Raw genomic sequence first — 21528 nt, 5'->3', positions numbered from 1 at the left:
CAGCAGAGACTGACTGGCTTCTTTCAGCAAAAAGAGAGAGACCGGAAGATACAGGTGGTCTCGGAGAACTAGAGGATCAAGCAGGCTTCAGAAAGGATAATTCTGGAAGGCAGGAGCCCTGGGAGGTGTCCTCAGGCAGCAGCCGTTGGGACAAACCACTGCAAGCCGTTTCGTGTCACTTCCCAAGGCTTGAAGGTCGTGACTGACATGACCACCAAGATGACACACAGTGGGCTGCTGCTGCTGCTGCTGCAGCTGAAGTTGCTTCAGTCATGTCCGACTCTGTGCGACCCTGTGGACAGCAGCCCACCAGGCTCCTTTGTCCACGGAATTCTCTAGGCAAGAGTACTGGAGTGGGTTGCCATTTCCTTCTCCCGAGATGCCGTGCTGGGGAAGAGTATTTCTCAGAGAGAGAGAAGAAAAAAAAAACAAAAAGAAGATTGTTACCAGATTTAAAAAGGAGTAGATACAGGATAGGGAATACATCGTCCTCAAGCAACAGCAACTAGTCTCCTTAAGGCTTCCCACGGCAGGAAGTATTTAGCAGGCTCAAGGCCAGGTCAGTACAGCCTATATATCTCGTAGGTTATTTCCGGGTTACTGGCACCTTACTTGTGAACGATTGTTAAAATACACGACATGGCAAGAATATCTGGGGATGTTTCTCACTTAAACCTACCCCCGCCGCCTCCTCAATTACTGATTTGCTGTCATGGTTGTATGTTTTTAGAAGTGAAATCCCCCCCGCCCCGAGAACTTCTTATTTTACTTCGGCTAACAGTATATTTCTGTATCGGTTCAGGAAATTGATAGCACCCCATTTCTGGCAACTGGAAATGTACAGGATCTGAATTCTAGGCAGACTGCAGGGTCTTACCGTTGCTGGTGTTCTGAGCCCCCTGCCTTCCCCATCCGGGGCTCCACCCATGAACCCAGAGAGTTGGTGATGACCTATTAGTAACTGTCGCCTTTCTGAGCTCTTCTGTCTCAGTCTAGAGATAGCTTTGGGAAGGTGCCTTTGTAAGGCTATTATTTGTCAGAATCCTCACGTCTCTGCAGTGGAAGACGACTGAACCTCTGCCCGTGTATCCCACTTGCGGTGGCCCTGTAACCCTAGCTCCTGGAGACGGGATGGTCAGGCTGAGAGGCAGCTATGGCCAAGCCGGCATCCCAGGCCTTGCCAGCACCCCAAGCCTGCAGCCACAGCAGGGCAATCCCAACGAGCCAGCAAAAGGCTAACAAGCCCCCCACTAGATTCCTACATGGCTCCCGTCGGCGGGGCCCGTCCGCGTTCTCCCTCTCACTCTAACCCCAAGGGCGTTCCTGATTCCTAGAAGGCACTCAGAACAAGTTTTGTGCTTTCCCAGGCTGTCTGCCGGGGAACAAAACATTCTGTCCTGCACAGGTAGGTTTCTTTGCTGGAATTCCAGTTCTCGTTAGATCAGATAAAGAGAAAACAATTTCAGTAGGGCTCCCCTTCCATGAGAAATAGCAGGCTGAATTTTAATGTTAAATTTTCTCAACGTCATTGAATAAGATGACATAATCTGTGAGCTAATTAGTACATTACTGTGAATTAAACTATCACTTCAGTTCAATTCAGTCGCTCAGTCTTGTCCAACTCTTTGCGACTCCATGGACTGCAGCATGCCAAGCCTCCCTGTCCATTGCCAACTCCTGGAGTTTACTCAAACTCATGTCCATTGAGTCGGTGATGCCATCCAACCATCTCATCCTCTGTCGAACCCTTCTACCCCTGCCTTCAGTTTTTCCCAGCATCAGGGTCTTTTCCAATGAGTCAATGAATTCAATTTTAATTTAATTCCAATGAATTAAACTATACTAGCTTTCAAAATTGCACTTCCCTATCTGTTGGGCTCCCCAGATGGATTAGTGGTGAAGAATCTACCTGCTTCAGCCATTAAAAAGAATACATTTGAATCAGTTCTAATGAGGTGGATGAAACTGGAGCCTATTATACAGAGTGAAGTAAGCCAGAAAGAAAAACACAAATATAATATACTAGTGCATATATATGGAATTTAGAAAGATGGTAACGATAACCCTATATGTGAGACAGCAAAAGAGACACAGTTGTACAGAAGTCTTTTGGACTCTGTGGGAGAGGGCGAGGGTGGGATGATTTAGGAGAATAGCATTGAAACATGTATAATATCATATGTGAAACGAATCACCAGACCAGGCTTGATGCATGATACAAGATGCTCGGGGCTGGTGCACTGGGATGATCCAGAGGGATGGTATGGGGAGGGAGGTGGGAGAGTGGTTCAGGATGGGTTACACGTGTACACCTGTGGCAGATTCATGTTGATGTATGGCAAAAGCAATACAATATTGTAAAGTAATTAGCCTCCAATTAAAATAGATAAATTTATATTAAAAAAAAAAAAAAGAATCTACCTGCCAATGCAGGAGATGCAAGAGACGCAGGTTTGATCCCTGGGTCAGAAAAAATACCCTGGAGTAAGAAATGACAATGCACTCTAGTGAAAGTGAAAGTTTAAGCCACTTAGTCATGTCCGATTCTTTGTGACCCCGTGGACTATAGCTCGCCAGGTTCCTCTGTCCATGTAATTCTCCAGGCAAGGATGCTGGAGTGGGTTGCCATTTCCTTCTCCAGGGGATCTTTCAGACCTAGGAATCGAACCTGAGTCTCCCACATTGCAGGCAGATTCTTTACTGGCTGAGCCACCAGGGAAACCCACCTGCTGCAGTATTTTTGCCTGAAAACTTGCCTGGCCAGAGGAGCCTGGTAGGCTAGAGACTGAGGAGCCTGCTGGTCAGAGTCAGACACAGCTGAGCACACAGCATGTCTGTCCACGAGCCCCAGCATCCATTGGTTGATGCTAGAATTCAAGAAAGACTGTTGTTTTCATAGAATTTGCTGTGAATACTCATTGGTGGGGTGAGAAGAGGAGGGTCAGTTTTGTGGAAAGTTATGATTTTCAATGTTCCAACAATATGTAAATAAGGGCAATGAGATAAAACTGTTGTTGAGGTTGCTATTGAATTAAGAAACTCCTCTGTCTACTTTGTAATGAATCCTGAAAGATGATGCCGTGAAAGTGCTGTACTCAATATGCCAGCAAATTTGGAAAACTCAGCAGTGGCCACGGGACTGGAAAAGGTCAGTTTTCATTCCAATCCCAAAGAAAGGCAATGCCAAAGAATGCTCAAACTACTGCACAGTTGCCCTCATCTCACACGCTAGTAAAGTAATGCTCAAAATTCTCCAAGCCAGGCTTCAGCAATATGTGAACTGTGAACTTCCTGATGTTCAAGCTGGTTTTAGAAAAGGCAGAGGAACCAGAGATCAAATTGCCAACATCCACTGGATCATGGAAAAAGCAAGAGAGTTCCAGAAAAACATCTATTTCTGCTTGATTGACTATGCCAAAGCCTTTGACTGTGTGGATCACAATAAACTGTGGAGAATTCTGAAGATGGGAATACCAGACCACCTGACCTGCCTCTTGAGAAATTTGTATGCAGGTCAGGAAGCAACAGTTAGAACTGGACATGGAACAACAGACTGCTTCCAAATAGGAAAAGGAGTTCGTCAAGGCTGTATATTGTCACCCTGTTTATTTAACTTATATGCAGAGTACATCATGAGAAACGCTGGACTGGAAGAAACGCAAGCTGGAATCAAGATTGCCGGGAGAAATATCAATAACCTCAGATATGCAGATGACACCACCCTTATGGCAGAAAGTGAAGAGGAACTCAAAAGCCTCTTGATGAAAGTGAAAGTGGAGAATGAAAAAGTTGGCTTAAAGCTCAACATTCAGAAAACAAAGATCATGGCATCCGGTCCCACCACTTCATGGGAAATAGATGGGGAACAATGGAAACAGTGTCAGACTTTATTTTTCTGGGCTCCAAAATCACTGCAGATGGTGACTGCAGCCATGAAATTAAAAGATGCTTACTCCTCGGAAGGAAAGTTATGACCAACCTAGATAGCATATTCAAAAGCAGAGATATTACTTTGCCAACAAAGGTTCGTCTAGTCAAGGCTATGGTTTTTCCTGTGGTCATGTATGGATGTGAGAGTTGGACTGTGAAGAAGGCTGAGTGCCGAAGAATCGATGCTTTTGCACTGTGGTGTTGGAAAAGACTCTTGAGAGTTCCTTGGACTGCAAGGAGATCCAACCAGTCCATTCTGAAGGAGATCAGCCCTGGGATTTCTTTGGAAGGAATGATGCTAAAGCTGAAACTCCAGTACTTTGGCCACCTCATGAGAAGAGTTGACTCATTGGAAAAGACTCTGATGCTGGAAGGGATTGGGGGCAGGAGAAGAAGGGGATGACAGAGGATGAGATGGCTGGATGGCATCACTGACTCGATGGACGTGAGTCTGGGTGAACTCCGGGAGTTGGTGATGGACAGGGAGGCCTGGCGTGCTGCGATTCATGGGGTCGCAAAGAGTCGGACACGACTGAGCGACTGATCTGATCTGATCTGATCTGAATAGCAATATATTGAGAGGAGTCTAGGACATAATTTGGAGGCACTTAGATATGAATTTTATTCCCAGTTCTACAGTTTAATGGCTGTGACCTCAGTCAATTTACTTAAACCTTTCAGAGAAATCTCAGTTTCCTGTTTTATAAAACAGTGTTATTAATACCCTTATTATTTCATTAATATTATTATTTCATTAATAAGAATGAAATTAGATAATGCTTTTAAGTGTTTAGCACAGTCTGTGGCCTATAATAAAAGTTCAGTAAGTGATGGCTGTATAATGACATCTGTGGTTACACAGTTTAAAAAAAGCTGAATCAATTCATTTTAAAATAATGTAATTTTTACTACTACATGTATCTTAAATTCCTTTCCGAAAAAACTGCTATCTTTTTCTTAAGTATTGCTTTTTAGAAAGAACCACTGAAATGTGTTACATTTGTGAAACAGAGCAAAACAAATACTTCACTCCGTAATGTTTTCCTTGGAGAGCGGGTGTGTATGTCCTCACTCTCCGAGATTAAAAAGTCCTGCCCAGACCAATAGAGGAAACTGGAATTGTTTATTTGGGGAAACTCAGATAACCAAGGGCTGTTTCAGTTACATCATGAAGTCAGAGGCACACTGTTTATCCCTAGTGAGTTGCTTTACGGGGTCCTTAAGGCTTTTTCTCCACCCCTGTCACCCTGCAAACCTGGTACCGAGGTCTGAGGACTGTGAGGCTGTCACAGAGACAAATCGGTTAAGAGCGTCTGGGAGGCGGACCGCTGGGTCCAGTTTTCTTGGCTCTGCCACTTGCTAGCTATGATCCTGGGCGGCCAAGCTCACCTCCTGAAGCCTTAGTTCCTCATCTGTACAAACAAAGCACAGCTTCAGAGGACGGTTGTGATGATGCAGTGAGAGAATCTGCAGCAAACTCTTTGCTCACAACCTGGCTCAGGGTTCTCAGAAAATGCCTCCTGCCGCATCTGACCAGTGGCGGCGGCGACGCGTCCGTGGCGAGCCAGGGAACTCAGCTCTGGCTCTTCTGCCTTCAAATAATCTGGTAACAATCTTCAGATGAAAATCAGACCATAAGTTTGCCTTCCAGATACGGCAGAACCAGCCACAGATTTACAGAGTTAAATAGCAGTAAGGGCTGATGCCTGGCCTTGTTCAGCTCACCCTTTCCCACCAACCCCCAACTCTGCACTTCATCCTTGAGGAAGAAGCCTGGAGAGAACAAAGGATTTGGGTGTGTGGTCCTCACACTTAGAAGAGTTGCAAGTCAAATCCAGGACTAACAGGTCCTGGCTGTTAGTCTTGTGTTCGCTCGGGTGTTCCATGGGCGTGACTGCATGGTCAGTCGTGTCCGATTCATTGGGACCCCATGGACTGTAGCCCACCGGGCTCCTCTGTCCACAGGGTTTCCCAGGCACGACTGCTGGAGTGGGTTGCCATTTCCTCCTCCAGGGGATCTTCGTGGCCCAGGGATGGAACCCGGGTCTCCTGCATTGGCAGATTCTTGACCACTGGGAAAGATGTCTTCCTAGGGAGACAGCTGGGAAACCATGCTTCCCTAATGCTTATGTGCAGTTTCTAAGGGCTTTGTTGTTTACATATTTCATTCACCTGGAAAACATGCCAAAAGCATTAAAAAAAAAAAAATGAACGGCTATGAAGAAAATTCAATTCAGCTTTCAAGAGAAATTGATGATTTTGCTCCAGGTGGCTGTCTTGGATGTTTTATTAGGTGCTAAGTGCTGATCTCTTTTGTTCCTTTCTGCCAATCTACAATCTCTGTTTCTTGGTATTTGTGCTGTGTTCACGTGGCACTCTGACCTGAGCAGGCGGAGTGAGCCTCATTTCCCAGGTCCCGCGTTTTATTGCTAGGATACCAGGCTACCAGGCTACCAAAATGAGACAGTGTTACATCCAACGGTCTGAGGCATATACACGCAGTGTGGTTTCTGCCGAGGCCAGTCCTCTGCTCAGCGTTGGACCCTCTGAAAGGCTGCCAGGCCTCCTTTGTTTGTTGCTCAGGCTCTCCTTCCATTTCTTCGCCAAAGAACCCGAACCCTAGATTCTTTGTTTTTCTTTTATAGCTTCTGGTCACCCACACTGTTTCTTCTGCCACCTTGAACTCGGCTCGGACCGGGAAGTGCCTTCCAGATTTGCCAATCATGTGAACGTCGAGTTCAGCATGCCTACAACGTCTGCCTCCAAAGCTGCTGTGAGATCCATCTCTGTGGAAGACAAGACGGACGTCAGGAAGTGGGTCAATTATTCCGCACACTACAGCTACAAGGTAGCCTCGGGGGGCATCTGGCTAATGCTTCCAAGTCTGTCTATTTACCCGCAAACGCTCCCTGCTCCCATTCCTTTTAGCAGTGCCCGCCCGGGGTGCAGACGGGCGCTCCGGCCACCGTGGAGGTGGCCCACCGTGCATAGCTGGGCTTGAGTCTGCTCCGAGCTAAATGAATAATCCCGCTCGTGGGCAACAGAAAGGCTGGAAAGAGAAATAGAGGCTAATGAAAGGGGAGGATATAATGTCTCAGTTGTCATGAACAACAACAAAAGAGTCATGGGGTAAGGGGATTATTATTACTCTTTTATCATATAATTTATGTGCAGTGGAGTGGGCTTGGAAGTGCAGGCAGGCTCAGGAAAATGCTAACTCTAAGCATATATTTCAGCTGCAGATGTTGATGAAGTGGATCTGAGTGACATTAAGACACATCTGACCTGGTCACTGGGCTGTAACAGAGCAATCTCAAAAGCCAAGCAAACCTTTATAGTAGTAACAGGATCAGGGCTGCATAGGGGGCCGTGAAGCTGGAGAGTTCTGACATAAAGAGTGATTATATCCTGGGGAGTTAAGAGATTCAGTAGGAAGAGATTCTAGTGGTAAAGAACCTGTCTGCCAATGCAAGAGACATCGAGGTGCGGGTTCCATCCCTGAGTTGGGAAGGTCCCTTGGAGGAGGGCATGGCCACCCACTCCAGGATTCTTCCCTGGAGAATCCCATGGACAGAGGAACCTGGCGGGCTAAGGCCCATAAAGTTGCAAAGAGTCGGACACGACTGAAGCAACTGAGTACACACACGGGAGATTAAATGCCAAAGGGGATGGAAAATGGGGAGGGGGGGGACATACTGAAGAAGGATTTGGCAAAGTGGTTTAATAATTTTCTATTCATAATAACATGCTTAGATTTATACCATCGTTTAATTGTTCTTTAAATGTTTCCTTAGTTGTGTGATCCAAAACATTCAACTACTGAAAAGAACAAATACTCCATCTTGTGGCCAGAAAAAAAAAAAAAAACAACTCAGCACTTCAAACATGACCATAGTCAGCTGTTTTGTCTTGAATTCTTTCCCTCATTATTATAAATATCGGTATTGAGGGAAGCAGCTTTCATTATGAAGCTCCGTAACGCAAAAGATTCCCTGCCTGACTTCTCAAAAGGCTTCGGTTGAGCTGTGTCACTCTCAAGACAAGATTAATTGATTAGTCCCTTTATAATTAACAGCTATAGTATTCTGCAAAAGATACAGGCAGAACTGTAAATACTATTGGACACTTTTTTTTTTTTTTTGGCTGTGCCGCATGGCAGGTAAGATTTTAGTTCACTGACCAGGGATCGAACCTGTGCCCCTTGCAGTGGAAGTGCAGAGTCCTGACCTTTGGACTGCCAGGGAATTCTCCGCAGACTGTTTAAAGGGACAAAGTCATAGAGAGTGTAAACAGCCAACTGCAAAGAAATCCATTCATTTGATAAACCTTTGTGTATGCCTGTATTATTGGGGTTTAACAGTTAAAAAGGGCCTGCCCTGTCTTACAGAGCCTGTGGTGTGGTGGGGCTGGGCAAGTGTACTGGGTGCAGGGGAAGTATACCCAGGGGGGCACCTGATTCTACCTGGGGAGTCAAGAATAGCTTTACAGGAGACTCTGAGCAACTGTGCAAGGCAAAGAAGGATTTCCCAGGTGGACTGAGAGGGAGAGCAATTCCAGACCAAGCTAAGGGCATGTGCACATTCAAAGCCATGATGTACACAGGCCCAGTAGCTTGGTGTGGCTAAACCCCAGAACATTAACCAAACTATAAGGACGACTCTCAAAGAACCTAGTGAGGTTTTTCTCTTTTGGTTAGTTGTTGGGATGCTTTCCTGATATTTCTTTCTGATTATTTCTCTCCGATGTTTATTCCTTGACAGGTGGAAATTGAGCAAAAAAAGAGTTTGAAGCTGGACTTGGAAGGAGACGACATGGAAAATCCCAAGGAGTGCGGGGTCCAGTGATGAGGCTGTCTTGCAGGGGTTCCTGACCCAAGCGGCCCGATAGGATGTCTTCCTGAATAGCTGAAATTCAAGTCAGTACCTAGAATGGCTCCTCCCTGTGGGGAACAGGGTATGGAGCGTCCTGTTTGCAGTTACCTGTATTCTAACAGGAACCCTAAGGTGGCTGCCTGAGAGAGGCTCTGACTATGCTTGAGGCTCTCAGGTCCCCTGGCCTGTGGAGCTTACCGTATAATTAAGCCTCGTCTCCACTCTTGCTTATCTCACGGCTCTTGCGTGTGGCTTGTCGTGACTGATAATAGTCAGGAAAAGACCCCCCCCACCCCCGCCGCCCCCTACAGCATTGGTGCAATTCCTTCCTGATGTTCATCTGTCAATCAATTTCTGGAAAACAGTTTCTTGAGAAGTTAATTAACCAAGACTCCACCTCCATCATTCCCTCTAGAGAAAAAATGACAAAAGGTACAAAACCAATTTCTTCTCTGGGTCTGCTAGACCTTTCATGGGTGTCTCCGTGCTTCAAACGTTAGCACTATGCAAGAAGGACGTTTCTGAAATGTTTTCTTCCGGGTTCGAGATTGAAACGCTTTTTCCATCTTTCGAAAGTGTCAGTCCCAGGGTTCACCATCCTGGGTCACAATAGACAATGGGGAAAAGGGCACAATAGGATGCTTTTAAATTCCGTAATTAGCCCTGTATTCTGCAGAGTGGCTGTTGAAGGGAAAGCAAAATTGAGCTATTTTTCTTCATTCCGGGGAAAAGGAACGTTCATTTTGAGATAATATTCAATTCAGGAGACAGCTTCAAGCTCAGTGATTTTCTAAATTCACACTGAAAAATATATGCCATTTCTGACTCCTGAAATAAATGGATACATATTATCTCAGGCATTTGTCAAGGGCATTTTGGGAACTCCATTTTATACCTCATAGCCAATAGACAGCTGTGTGTCTCTAACTCAGACTTTACAGGAAATGTAATTTGAAAAGATCATTTTAAAAGCTGTTTCAAAATTAAGCTTGTATGAGTTTTTCCTAAAAATCCACAGTTTGATAATCACAGTATTCTAATAGATCTGAAAGGCAGAAGACTCGAGGGTAGAGATAGGGGGAAGCCATATTTTTCTAATGTCGGGAACCTTAAATCCTGATTCCAAGGATCTAGGACACTCAGTATTCTTTCTCTTCGTCTGCTCCTGCTCACATCCTGTACCTCCGCATCCCAAAGGGAATACTAGCTCAACAATTTAAAGGCAGCTTTTACTTGCCTTCTTAGTTCTCTGATGAAGAAGAGAGTAAGGGGGGCAGAAAGTACGCCTATCAGATTTATAGATGACCCAGAAGTAGACACATATATCTAGTCTGTTGACTAGTAGATTCAGGATTAATTCATCCCATGAATATTCACTGAATTCTAACTATGTACTGACATTGGGATACAGAAATCATTATAATTTTTGAAATATGTGAACATAAGACTGAAACTAAAAGGATAAAATTGAACAGGCATTAACGAGAGACTTCCATATTCTGAGTTTCTTAAATGCAACCTTCTGAGTATAGATGAGGGCACCTATGTGTGTACGATGTGTGTGTTAATGGGAAAGGTGTTAGAAAGTCCTGGTTTCACAGCAGTTTTTGTAGGAATGTTTTCGTAGGGAAATGTGAGTCCAGCTTTGAGTTAGGGGTATCTCACGGCTAAACGGACACACTCGGCCTGTGGTGACAGAAATCCAGGGAGCCCTGCACGCGGCACAGCTCAGTCCACATCTGCATGGAGGACTGGGTTCCCTTCTGGGAACCGCATTTTAAGAGAGACATTAATAAATTATTATATCCAGAGTCAGGTGGCCAGGACCATGAAGAGTCTGATTATATGTGGAACCAGGAAATAGTTCCCCTGAAGAACAGAAGATATAGCTGCAAAGGGAAAAAGAGAGGATGATATAATAGCTGCCTTGAAATCTCCATTGAACTATAAAAGGGGAGAGGAACTGGATTTTTCCTGTGTTGCTTCAAAGGGCAAAAAGAGGAGCTTAATAGATGACAGATGTTTGCTTCAACACAAGAAAGAACCTTGTAATAGGAGTTATTCTAAAGAGGAATGGACTCAACTAGTAGAATTTCCAGTTGCTATAGATACCCAAGCAAAAGCTAAAATAACCCATCTCTCCTAAATGCCATGAAAGGGACTCTAAGATTGGATGTAGGCAAGGTTCTTACCAAGATACCTTCTACATAGATGTTTAGTTTCAGCAGTAATAGGACTCGAACTCTACCTGGTTTTAGTTTGTAAGTGGCTTTTCATGCTCTTTGAAATACGGTGGGTTCCTCTAGAGGTCTTTGTCAAGTGGGGGGACTCCAAGGCATAGTCCTTCCCCCGTTGTGCTAAAAGCTCCTGAGGATTCCTCATAGAAGCACTGAGATGGGTGGAAGAGTTGTCAAGGTCAAGCGTATTCTAACACCTTCTTTACCCAAGTTGAGAGCCCTGCACCCTCTCAAGAGCTCCGCTTCACCTGCTGGCATCGCGTACGTATTGGTGGTTGGAGCCTTTTTTCCTATTGGTTAATTCTCATTGCCTTTGTGCTTTACCTGGATTTTTTTTTTTTTTAAACCAAGGGTTGGAAAACTTCCTTCCATGCTATCTACATTCAAATTATCATTCATTTTTAAAAACTTAACATCTTGATTTCATCAGATTTGTTTTTCCTCTGTATTTTACAAATTGTTTATGGGTAGCATTTAGGGAATTGCAAAATGTAAGACTACTTATTTTTAGACATAGTTTCTATGTAGTTTTGTTAATAGCCTACATAGAAAACACAGTTGGAGAAATACCTTTTTGATATGCAGATTGTAAGTTTGCTACCCTGGATTTCTATTTTGTGTGTCTATAGCCACAAATATTCCTTTTCTATGTTACCAGTAATGTGAAAATATTAGAAGTGAATTCATTTTACCAGTACACAGACTGTTACTATTAGAACATAAATTAGATGTCCCTTGATATCAAGAGCTGTGCTTTTTTTTTTTTTTTTTTTTTTTGAGGCTGGTGACTTGCTTTATGACTTCATAGTAAAGGAAGATAAGAAATGCTCTCATTATGATACATCAGACAAGAGAATATGAGGTACTTTGGGGGGAGACCATTAACCCCCCCTTTGCCACTCTTACTCTTGTGAACATAGTACTAGTTATGTCTTATCAAAATTTTGTATTTCACTTAAATATAATCTGGACAGTTTTTTTTTTTTTTTCTATTTTGTCCCCCGCCCCCCACCTGCCCTGACCATCCTGCATTATTTTCAGGGTTAATAACTCTTGAGAACGTTATTTTGGAGGTGGGGGGCACTGCGTGGCTTGCAGAATCTTAATTCCCTGACTAGGGATTAAACCTGGGTCACCACGTTGAAAGCTCTCAGTTATAACCACTGGACTGCCAGGGAATTCCTGAGAATGTTGTTTAATGTAAAATATTTCTTATTTGAAATGAGAGTAATTTCTTTTCAGATCTTATAGATGAGGGCAGGAGCTTCAAAGTGTTAGCCGCTCATTTGTATCTGACTCTTTGCAACCCCTGGACTGTAGCCCGCCATACTCCTCTGTCCATGGGATTCTCCAGGCAAGAGTATACTGGAATTCAGTTCAGTTCAGTTCAGTCGCTCAGTTGTGTCCAACTCTTTGTGACCCCGTGAATCGCAGCACGCCAGGCCTCCTTGTCCATCACCAACTCCCAGAGTTCACTCAAACTCATGTCCATTGAATCGGTGATGCCATCTTATCCTCTGTCATCCCCTTCTCCTCCTGCCCCCAATCCCTCCCAGCATCAGGGTCTTTTCCAATGAGCCAGCTCTTCACATGAGGTGGCCAAATTATTGGAGTTTTGGCTTTAGCATCAGTAGGTCCCCAGAAATTCACATTCCCAAGAAATGTGACTCGTGGAGGCAAGAAATGTATCTTATTCTTTCTTTCTACTATCTAGCACCAAACTTGGAATATAATAAATTTCAGCTACCTTAAATCCATGCCGATAGGACAAACATATTCATGTAATAAAGAAAAATTATTAGGTATTCAGTAAATGTTTGCTGAATGAATACTGACCCTGAGACTCCAAGACTACCTAACCCTTCCTTATCATCAAACATCATTAACCTTAAAGCATACAAGCACGCTTTCATTTCCTGGAGCACTTAAGTAATTTCTTTTCTTGCCTCCACTGTCAACTAATAACTGTCAGCACTTAAGCACTTAATGTGCAGCTGAATTTAAACTACAGTGAACCTTATTCATATTGAAAAAACATTTTTGTGCCCAAAGATAACAGCAGCACAGATGCTGTCAATAGTCTGGATTACTGATTCAGTTTTGTTCCGGCAAATCAGAGAGCTCTGTGAGCCCGAGCCTTGTCTCTTCGAATGGTCCGTGGGAGAAGGAAGCATTTGCTAGAATCGTGGGCAGTCTTGTGTGCAAGGTCTTTCGTTTTCCCTAACAGTAACCACTCACCAGTGTCGCTGTTTATTTTGTTATCATAGTAAGAAGGAGACCTGATAGTAAGGAGGCCTGAGACAGTAAGCTGAAACTTGTCAAGTAACATCAGGATTTCAGAACTGCTTTAAATCTTGTAAGTTTCATGGTGGTGGGAAAACAGAATGATCCGGAAATTTTCCTCCAACTCTTGAAAATATTAAGTTGATGTGAATAGGAAGCGCTGCCATCGAGCCTACTTTTTAAATTTTTCTCCGTTGGGAATGGTAACTTTAACTCTTCTATGAATGATGATTGTAAGTTAATTCTGGCATATCTAGAGTTTAGGTCATGTTAAAAATGCAACAGGAACTTCAAACAAAACTGGCCAAAAAACTAAATCCACAAAAAATATCATCCAATAAAGGAATTATCTCTTAACATTTCACTAATAAGTGTCATCCGAACCGTGACAGCTCTTATGAAATTAGTCATAGCACTCTCACCAACTTCTAAACATGTTTTCTAAACATGACCAATCTTTAAGTGCCAATTCCCTACAAGTCACCGTTTCTTCATTTCTTAATTATGTTCTTTGTAAATGAAACTTGCTTTCGATATTGTGGCTCATATTTATGTATTTAAGGAATTAAAAGTGAAAGAGATGTTTAAGGCAGTCAACAAGGTAGAAAATAAATGTGTGTATCAGTAGTGTTCTCCCATGTATTCACTAAACCAGGAAAATGGAATTTTTACATTTCTATTAATGGTGCCTTAGCAAGTCTGGTTAAGAGTCTAGTTCTTTTAACAACTGGAAAAAAAAAAGTATCTCTGAATTTGTAATATTCCAGGCCTGTAAAGGCAGAAAATATCCATAGTAATGTGTTTGGTAGTGCCTGAAGAGAGGCAAATAATAATGGCATTTAATGAAAAGTTATGAAAGAACAGAATCAAAAAATATAAAGTACAGAGAAATGACAAATAGAGCACTGGCCACCAAACCTCAAAATATGTGAATGAGAGGTCATCCCTTAAAAGTAAGGAGCTCCAGGAATACTAAGTTTGCCTGGCAGGGATAAACAATAGAGGTAATTGAGTTCAACAAGTATTTGGTCAAGGTTCTGTCCCAGCAGCCAGTTCTGTAATGGGAGCTAAGGACACTGCGGACTGCTGATGTAAAGAGAACCGGGGTTTCTAGGAATCTTTAAAGGACACGGTCATAGTGAAAATCATCATGGCAAGTCACTGGCTATTTTTCCAATTGGGTTTCAGAAACCTCAGCTAAAAAAGTGAAGATGCTGGACTAATTGTCCCCTCAGGTCCTTTCCAGCTCCACTTGCATAAACGGTGCTCTGGTGCCACCGTTCATCATACTCCATGTCAGTAGGACTCTTCATACAGTCTTGAGAAGCAGGAAGTTTAGGATTTGAATACTGGGGAAAGCAGCTGGCCCATCTTTCCCCTTTTTATGTCTCTATCATTGACCGTCTGCCCAGATGACCCTGCAACCCTCTATTTAGAAGCTGCCTTCAAAACACAGAGAAACATGGTGGATCGTAATCTCATTGGCACCCTGCTCCGGAAGTTCCCCTAGCATCATCCAGCACAGCAGTGGTGTGAGGGTGAAGAGGACTTCACAGGATTTGGATACTACCCGAAACAGAAGTAGGTCTAACCCTCCAAGATATGGAAGGCTGACCAACAATTTATAAATATGTCCTTTTATATAAAAGACTTTGGAGATCGAAGGAAGAAAAAACAGGAAAGATTCTGGGAATATCTGTCACATAGTTATGGCAAAACCAGACTAGAGAAAGGGCCGGTCCTCCCTATCCGATCTTTTAGTAACAGGAAAATATAACTATTAATTGTTTAAAAACCACATACAAGCTACAAAGTAGCATCTCCTTTGTGGTATGTGTTAGTATGATTTTGTTTCTAGTACTAAGAGTTGGTCAAATGTAATGGCTTAATTCCAGCCAGCCAGAGGAAGAAATTCCAGCCTCCTCCTCCTTCCGGCCCCATCTTCTGCCTCAGATCGAGCCCTCAGCGCTGGCTGCGGACTCCCTCTAGCCGCACTGTGACTGACGCCTTAAGCTCCGCGGTCTTGCCTCCGTGTGCTTCAGGGTCAGTGCCCTCATGTGGTTCCCAATGGGAGCAGCTCTGGGGAAGCAGATGTGCACTCAGGTCCTGACAGCAAGCAGTTAGTTGGACCAGAGCGTCTAAGGGTTTTGAAGTACTGAGGAAGCAGAGGGAAGAATATGAACAGCTCTCACTCTGAGTCAGTGTTCATTTAACCTTTGTGTCAGCCTGCCAACAGAACCTAGAGAAAGTTTACCGTATTCAGGAAATGAAACAACCAGTGTGTTAAGCCTGGAAGTGATAAAAGAGCACCCCCTCCTCACTCTCCACTTGTGATGCTCATCATGAATTTCAATATGTCAGGATGGAGGGACCCAGGGTCCCAGTGAACGATTCAGCTGGTCCAAGGCTTGGGTTTTTCTTTCTTCATCATCCATCCTCATTCAGTGTTGTGATTTATTTTATGTAAAAAGTTTACTTAAAAAAATATGTGCCTATGTAATAAAGTCTACACACTGGCTAACTCTAAGGAGGTGAGGTTTTGTTTTCAATTGTTCTGCTGATTATCATCTGTAACCCCCTTTTTGAGCTATGAAAAAGACCTATTAATAAAAACTTTTAAACAAAATCTGTCACGATGCAAGATTTAATTTGATCAAGCATAATAAAAAATGTTTATTATTAAGACTCATCCCCCAGTTAATACAGTGAGTGATCATAAGTTGACAAGTTACCAAGTGATTTGTATCCTAAGTTGTTTATCATGAATATACTTTAGTGAATTCAAGATATATTTTCTGCATTCCTACTTTGTGCCTAATTCTGTAAGAAAACAGTTCTTACAGGGATTTTTTTGGCAGTAAGAAAATACATATATAAATAAGTGAGAACTATAAAACAGAATATAATCAAATAACAAACTTATTTATATTATGTTCCTGGCATATTGTTCAGTTCAGTTCAGTCGCTCAGTTGTGTCCGACTCTTTGCGACCCCATGAACCGCCAGGCCTCTCTGTCCATTACCAACTCCCAGAGTCCAGCCAAACCTATGTCCATTGAGTCGGTGATGCCATCCAATCATCTCATCTTCTGTCGTCCACTTCTCCTGCCCTCAATCTTTCCCAGCATCAGGGTCTTTTCAAATCAGCTCTTCACATCAGGTGGCCAAAGTATTGGAGTTTCAGCTTCAACATCAGTCCTTCCAATGAAAATCCAGTACTGCTCTCCTTTAGGATAGACTGGTTGGATCTCCTTGCAGTCCAAGGGACTCTCAAGAGTCTTCTCCAACATCACAGTTCAAAAGCATCAATTCTTCTGTGCTCAGCTTTCTTTATATTCCAACTCTCACATCCACACATATTGTTAGCACTCAGCAAAAAACTGTTTAATTCACTGATGAGTCCAAATGACTAATGTCAACATAAATGCAGGGAAAAAGATCATTATGGACTAATATACTTGGGAGGTTTTCATAAGAAAGACGGCTTTTCAGTGAGGCCTAGAGGTGGGGATAAAATTGAATTCAGTGGCAAGAGAACAGGGGTTTAGAGTTGGGAAGAAGCAAATGTAAACATAGTTGGATTAAGAGATAAGCCTCATCTGGGTCAGGGGTTCATGCACACCAAGAGGTACGAGTGACAGAGGGGCCAGCTGTGGGAGAGCTGGCCTCCAGCTTGCGGCTGGACTCAGTCTCGTAAATGCCATGGAGCCACTTGAGGATCTTGCCAAGAAAGCTTTGTTCTGGAATGACTAATCTGTCTGCAACGTGCAGGTTGTTTTGGTCTAGGGGAAAGATTAAAGGCAAGGAAAATAAAGGGTGGTTTTTTGTTTTGGTTTGGTTTTTTTTTTTTTTTTTGGTGTAAACAAGAAAGAGAGATCTGTGTTTTGTTTAGTTCAAACAGACCATAGACATCTTATTGCAAAATACAGTTATCCACAAGGGGAGAACTCAGGCCAATTCAGTGGTGCCTACTTTGAGAAAACTCTATCCTGAACAGAACACACAGAGTTTCATAGCCTAGTCGGCGCAAAAGTAATTTATATTAGTAACTTATCAGGTATACAATAGGATGAAAAGCCAAATAGGAGCATAAGGTTTTCTTAGATTGTGGATATTCTACTCCTTCCCCCTATCCTTCCCTTACTATCTGCCCAGAGTCCTCTTGAGCAAATGTTGAGACCTAATTGTCTAGTTCCTGTGCTGTCACAAGGTTTTAGCTTTCTAAAATCCCCCTTTCTTTTAATATCCAAGTGGAGCAACTACTCAAGTAACTGTTGGGAGCCAAGTATGCTTCCTGGGGTTCCTTAGGATGTAGGGGAGGAAGGGCTGGGAATGAGAGGAAGTGAAGACGAGGATTTAAACGTCTTCCGTCTTCCGTGTCACCTGTCAGCTCTCACTCTAAACTCCTCTCAGCTCCTCTTTCATCACTTCCTACTGTGTGCTCTGTATTCCTCCACGCTGGGCCCTTTCTGACTCCCTAGACATAATAACATGACTGAACACTTAGGTAGTGCTTATACTCTGGTGACACCACCTGTACCAAGTATTTTAGATCTTATTTAATGACGGCAGCCCCCTCTCTCCATGCGTCAAGGCACTAATAATTCAAGGCTGGTGGTACAATTGATGCTTACTTTAGTTTAAAATCAATGGTGAGTATTTACAGCAGGGAAAGAACCTAAAACAAAGCATCACATATCCCTGTTTCTAAAGTTCATTGCCAATAACCCACAGAGGGAATTCTTATTAAAGATCTTTCTCACTTAGCTCTAGCTTGAGTAAAGGCACCAATCCCTCAAGTCCCCAGACTTACTGTTTCACTGCCAAGGGAGAACTGAAAACTCTTCTTAAAATCCCATCTTAAGTGGGAATTAAGTTTTGAAGTTTCAACACTCTTGAAAATCACTTAAATTGTCTACAAAATAGACTAGGGTGTCAGTCTTTAATGAAAGTCACTCTGTGACTCTCAATTTTTCAGCTTCTTCATGGAGGATACCACCCGAATCATCACCACCCAAAATCCCAGCCCCCTGAAAAGTGCCTTCCAGTTCACGGTCAATGTGGAGAAATCATTCAAATGAGTCACACAATTATTCCCTGAGTTTAGCAATGTGAATTGACTGTTTCAGGCTTGACAGCATCTTTTATCTGCCTCACAGATCCACTGAGTGGAATGGCAGACCAAGTAACTTGAACAGAAGTACATCCATTATACTTCACTTTATTACACAAGGCAATTTTTAATTCCACTCCATCACATCCTGTTATGGACCCAAGAAAAGATGCTGAAGTATCTTTCCATACCAAAGAGAATTATGTGTTAGATCTCAAAGAGAACTTATTCACGATTTTTATTTAGAGGTCTCAAAATTACAGATAATATTTTTCAGTAGGAGTTAAAACCAAAATACAGGTACTTTTCCCAAACACAGTCTAGGTCTCAACAGAAAAGAATGGGATGAAATCTATTCTCTACCTGTCAAGAGCAGACCCAGGGGTCAAGACTTCTCTCTTAGCCCCCTCTGCTCTCCTCCCTTCTCTTCTTTTCACCAATAGGGATAAAGTCCCAGAAGCCCAAACTAATCTGCTGACAGTAGCAGAGAAAAGGATATATATATAATTCAGAAACTGGGACAGTCTCCAGTTATTTCTTCCCACATTGAACTCTTTTTGAACAAGCCCCCATTGTACATCTTTTCTACTGCCTTTAATGCTTATCTGCTGCATTTTAACATTTTATATTTATTGGCTTTATCCTCCTCATTAAAAAGCAACAGCTATTATTGCTTTCTCAGTATATGGCCAAAGTGCACCTAAACCAAAATGAGTCAGCAAGTGTAATCAACATGCAACTGAATATGACTAAAATTCATTCTGTATTTTAGTTAAGACTTTCTTGAAGTCAACTCCTCTTTCCCTTTCTGAGCCTCTGCAGTCTGGGAAATCTACTGCTGCTTTTCTTTCTCTATGCACCTCAGAGGTTTACTGCTGTTAGAAATGCTGCAAGAATGCTGAATTCTCCCAGTTTGCTCAGTTCAGTTCAGTCGCTCAGTCGTGTCCAGCTCTTTGCGACCCCATGAATCGCAGCATGCCAGGCCTCCCTGTCCATCACCAACTCCTGAGTTCACTCAAACTCACGTCCATCGAGTTGGTGATGCCATCCAGCCATCCATCCTCTGTCGTCCCCTTCTCCTCCTGCCCCCAATCCCTCCCAGCATCACAGTCTTTTCCAGTAAGTCATCTCTTCGCATGAGGTGGCCAAAGTACTGGAGTTTCAGCTTTAGCATCATTCCTTCCAAAGAAATCCCAGGGCTGATCTCCTTTAGAAGGGACTGGTTGGATCTCCTTGCAGTCCAAGGGACTCTCAAGAGTCTTCTCCAACACCACAGTTTAAAAGCATCAATCCTTCGGCGCTCAGCCCTCTTCACAGTCCAACTCTCACATCCATACATGACACTAGGCAGTACAAAACTTATGCCTCAATTTCACTCTCTTAATAATTACATCTAATAAGGGGATGACAACTGCAATGCAAAAAAGAAATGCTCAGTGCAAGGGATACAAATATTTGGTGACCAGATTGAATGTTGGGGCAAAGGAGAATCAACAATTTAGACCTACTGAACCTGAGTGTGTTTATCCTGCAAGTCTTGCCAGTAGCCTATCAGAAACCTAACATTTAAAAAATCCAAAACTTGCTGTTTCTTTTGCTACCAAACTAACAAATATATACTAATATATTCTCTCCTGAGACTTTAAAATGATGAACTTAAAGAGTACTCAAGACAAAGCAGGACAGACAGGAAGCTGCAAAGGTTTGGAGGAGAGTGCAGCTGTTGGTTTGCGGCAAGCAAAACAGAGACCTGCACACACGGTCTGGGCCGTCACCCTGTGCTGAGCCTCGGGCCTGTGTCTACTGGAGCAGGGCGGGGCTGAGCGCTGAAACTCAGGCTTCGGAGGCCGCACCTGGGGAGAGGACTCGGGTTGGCAGTATGGAGACAGCCTGCAGTGACTGGAGCATGGTATAGGCCACAACCAGGGGTGTACGTGAAAGTCTAGGCCCACCACAGACATCCGGTTCAGGAAGTGGGAGTGGAAGGATGTGTGTTCTTCCGCAGAGCACCAAAATTGCAACTAGCTGTTGAACAGCCATGGACAGGAGGCTGCTGGAACCCACCAAAAAAAAGGTACCCCACATCCAGAGACAATGAAGAAGACGCAGCAAGACGGTAGGAGGGACGCAATCACAATAAAATCAAATCCCATACCTGCTGGGTGGGTGACCCACAGACTGGAGAATAGTAATACCCAAAGAAGTTCTTACACTGTTGTGAAGGTTCTGAACCCCAGATCAGGATTCCCAGCCTGGGGGATCCAACAAAGGGACTGGGAATCCCCAGGGAATCTGGCCTTGAGGACCAGTGGGATTTGATTATAGGTCTTCCAGAGCACTGGGGGAGACAGAGACTCCAGTCACAGAGGGCACAAACAAAATTTTGTTCACACCAAGACCCAGAGGAGAGGAGCAGTGACCACACAGGAGACGGAACCAAAACCACCTGCTAGTGTTGGAGGGGCTCCTGTGGACGTGTGGGTCGGCAGGGGCTCACCACAGGGATGGGGGCACTGGAAGGCTCCCTTGGCATAAACCGCTTGGAGTTCACCATCAACCCTACCACAGAACCTGTAGTCACAGACTTTTTTTTCTTGGGCTCCAAAATCACTGCCATGAATTAAAAGACGTTTGCTCCCTGGAAGAAAAGCTATGACCAACCTAGACAGCATGTTAAACAGCAGAGACATTACTTTGCCAACAAAGGTCCATCTAGTAAGAGCTACGGTTTTTTCAGTGGTCATGTATGGATGTGAGAGTTGGACTGTGAAGAAGGCTGAGGGCTGAAGAATTGATGCTTTTGAACTGCGGTGTTGGAGAAGACTCTTGAGAGTCCCTTGGACTGCAAGGAGATCCAACCAGTCCATCCTAAAGGAAATTAGTTCTGAATATTCATTGGAAGGATTGATGCTGAAACTGAAACTTCAATACTTTGGCCACCTGATGTGAAGAGCTGACTCATTAGAAAAGACCCTGATGCTGGGAAAGATTGAGGGCAGGAGGAGAAGGGGATGACAGAGGATGAGATGGCTGGATGGCATCACTGACTCAGTGGACGTGGGTTTGAGTGATCTCCAGGAAGTAGTGATGGACA

General features: G+C 43.6%; 1 protein-coding gene across 7 annotated transcripts in view; it reads left to right on the top strand.

The window, feature by feature from the left end:
- The window catches only part of STON2 (stonin 2), a 184479-nt gene extending 168532 nt beyond the window's left edge, over positions 1-15947 (top strand). For 6 of the 7 annotated variants that reach the window (XM_024997881.2, XM_024997880.2, XM_005212234.4 and 3 more), the window contains 2 exons: positions 6576-6778; positions 8691-15947. In XM_024997881.2, the coding sequence (XP_024853649.1) occupies positions 6576-6778; positions 8691-8774 (287 nt within the window). In that variant the 3' untranslated portion in view covers positions 8775-15947. The remainder of the gene's footprint in view (positions 1-6575; positions 6779-8690) is intronic. The other variant, NM_001191218.4, reaches the window with a different exon arrangement.
- Positions 15948-21528: the final 5581 nt, after the last annotated feature.

Source organism: Bos taurus, chromosome 10 (assembly GCF_002263795.3).
Source record: "Bos taurus isolate L1 Dominette 01449 registration number 42190680 breed Hereford chromosome 10, ARS-UCD2.0, whole genome shotgun sequence".
Lineage (NCBI taxonomy): Eukaryota > Metazoa > Chordata > Mammalia > Artiodactyla > Bovidae > Bos > Bos taurus.
Note: the sequence above shows the minus strand (reverse complement) of the source record. Positions and strands in the feature narration are given on the sequence as shown.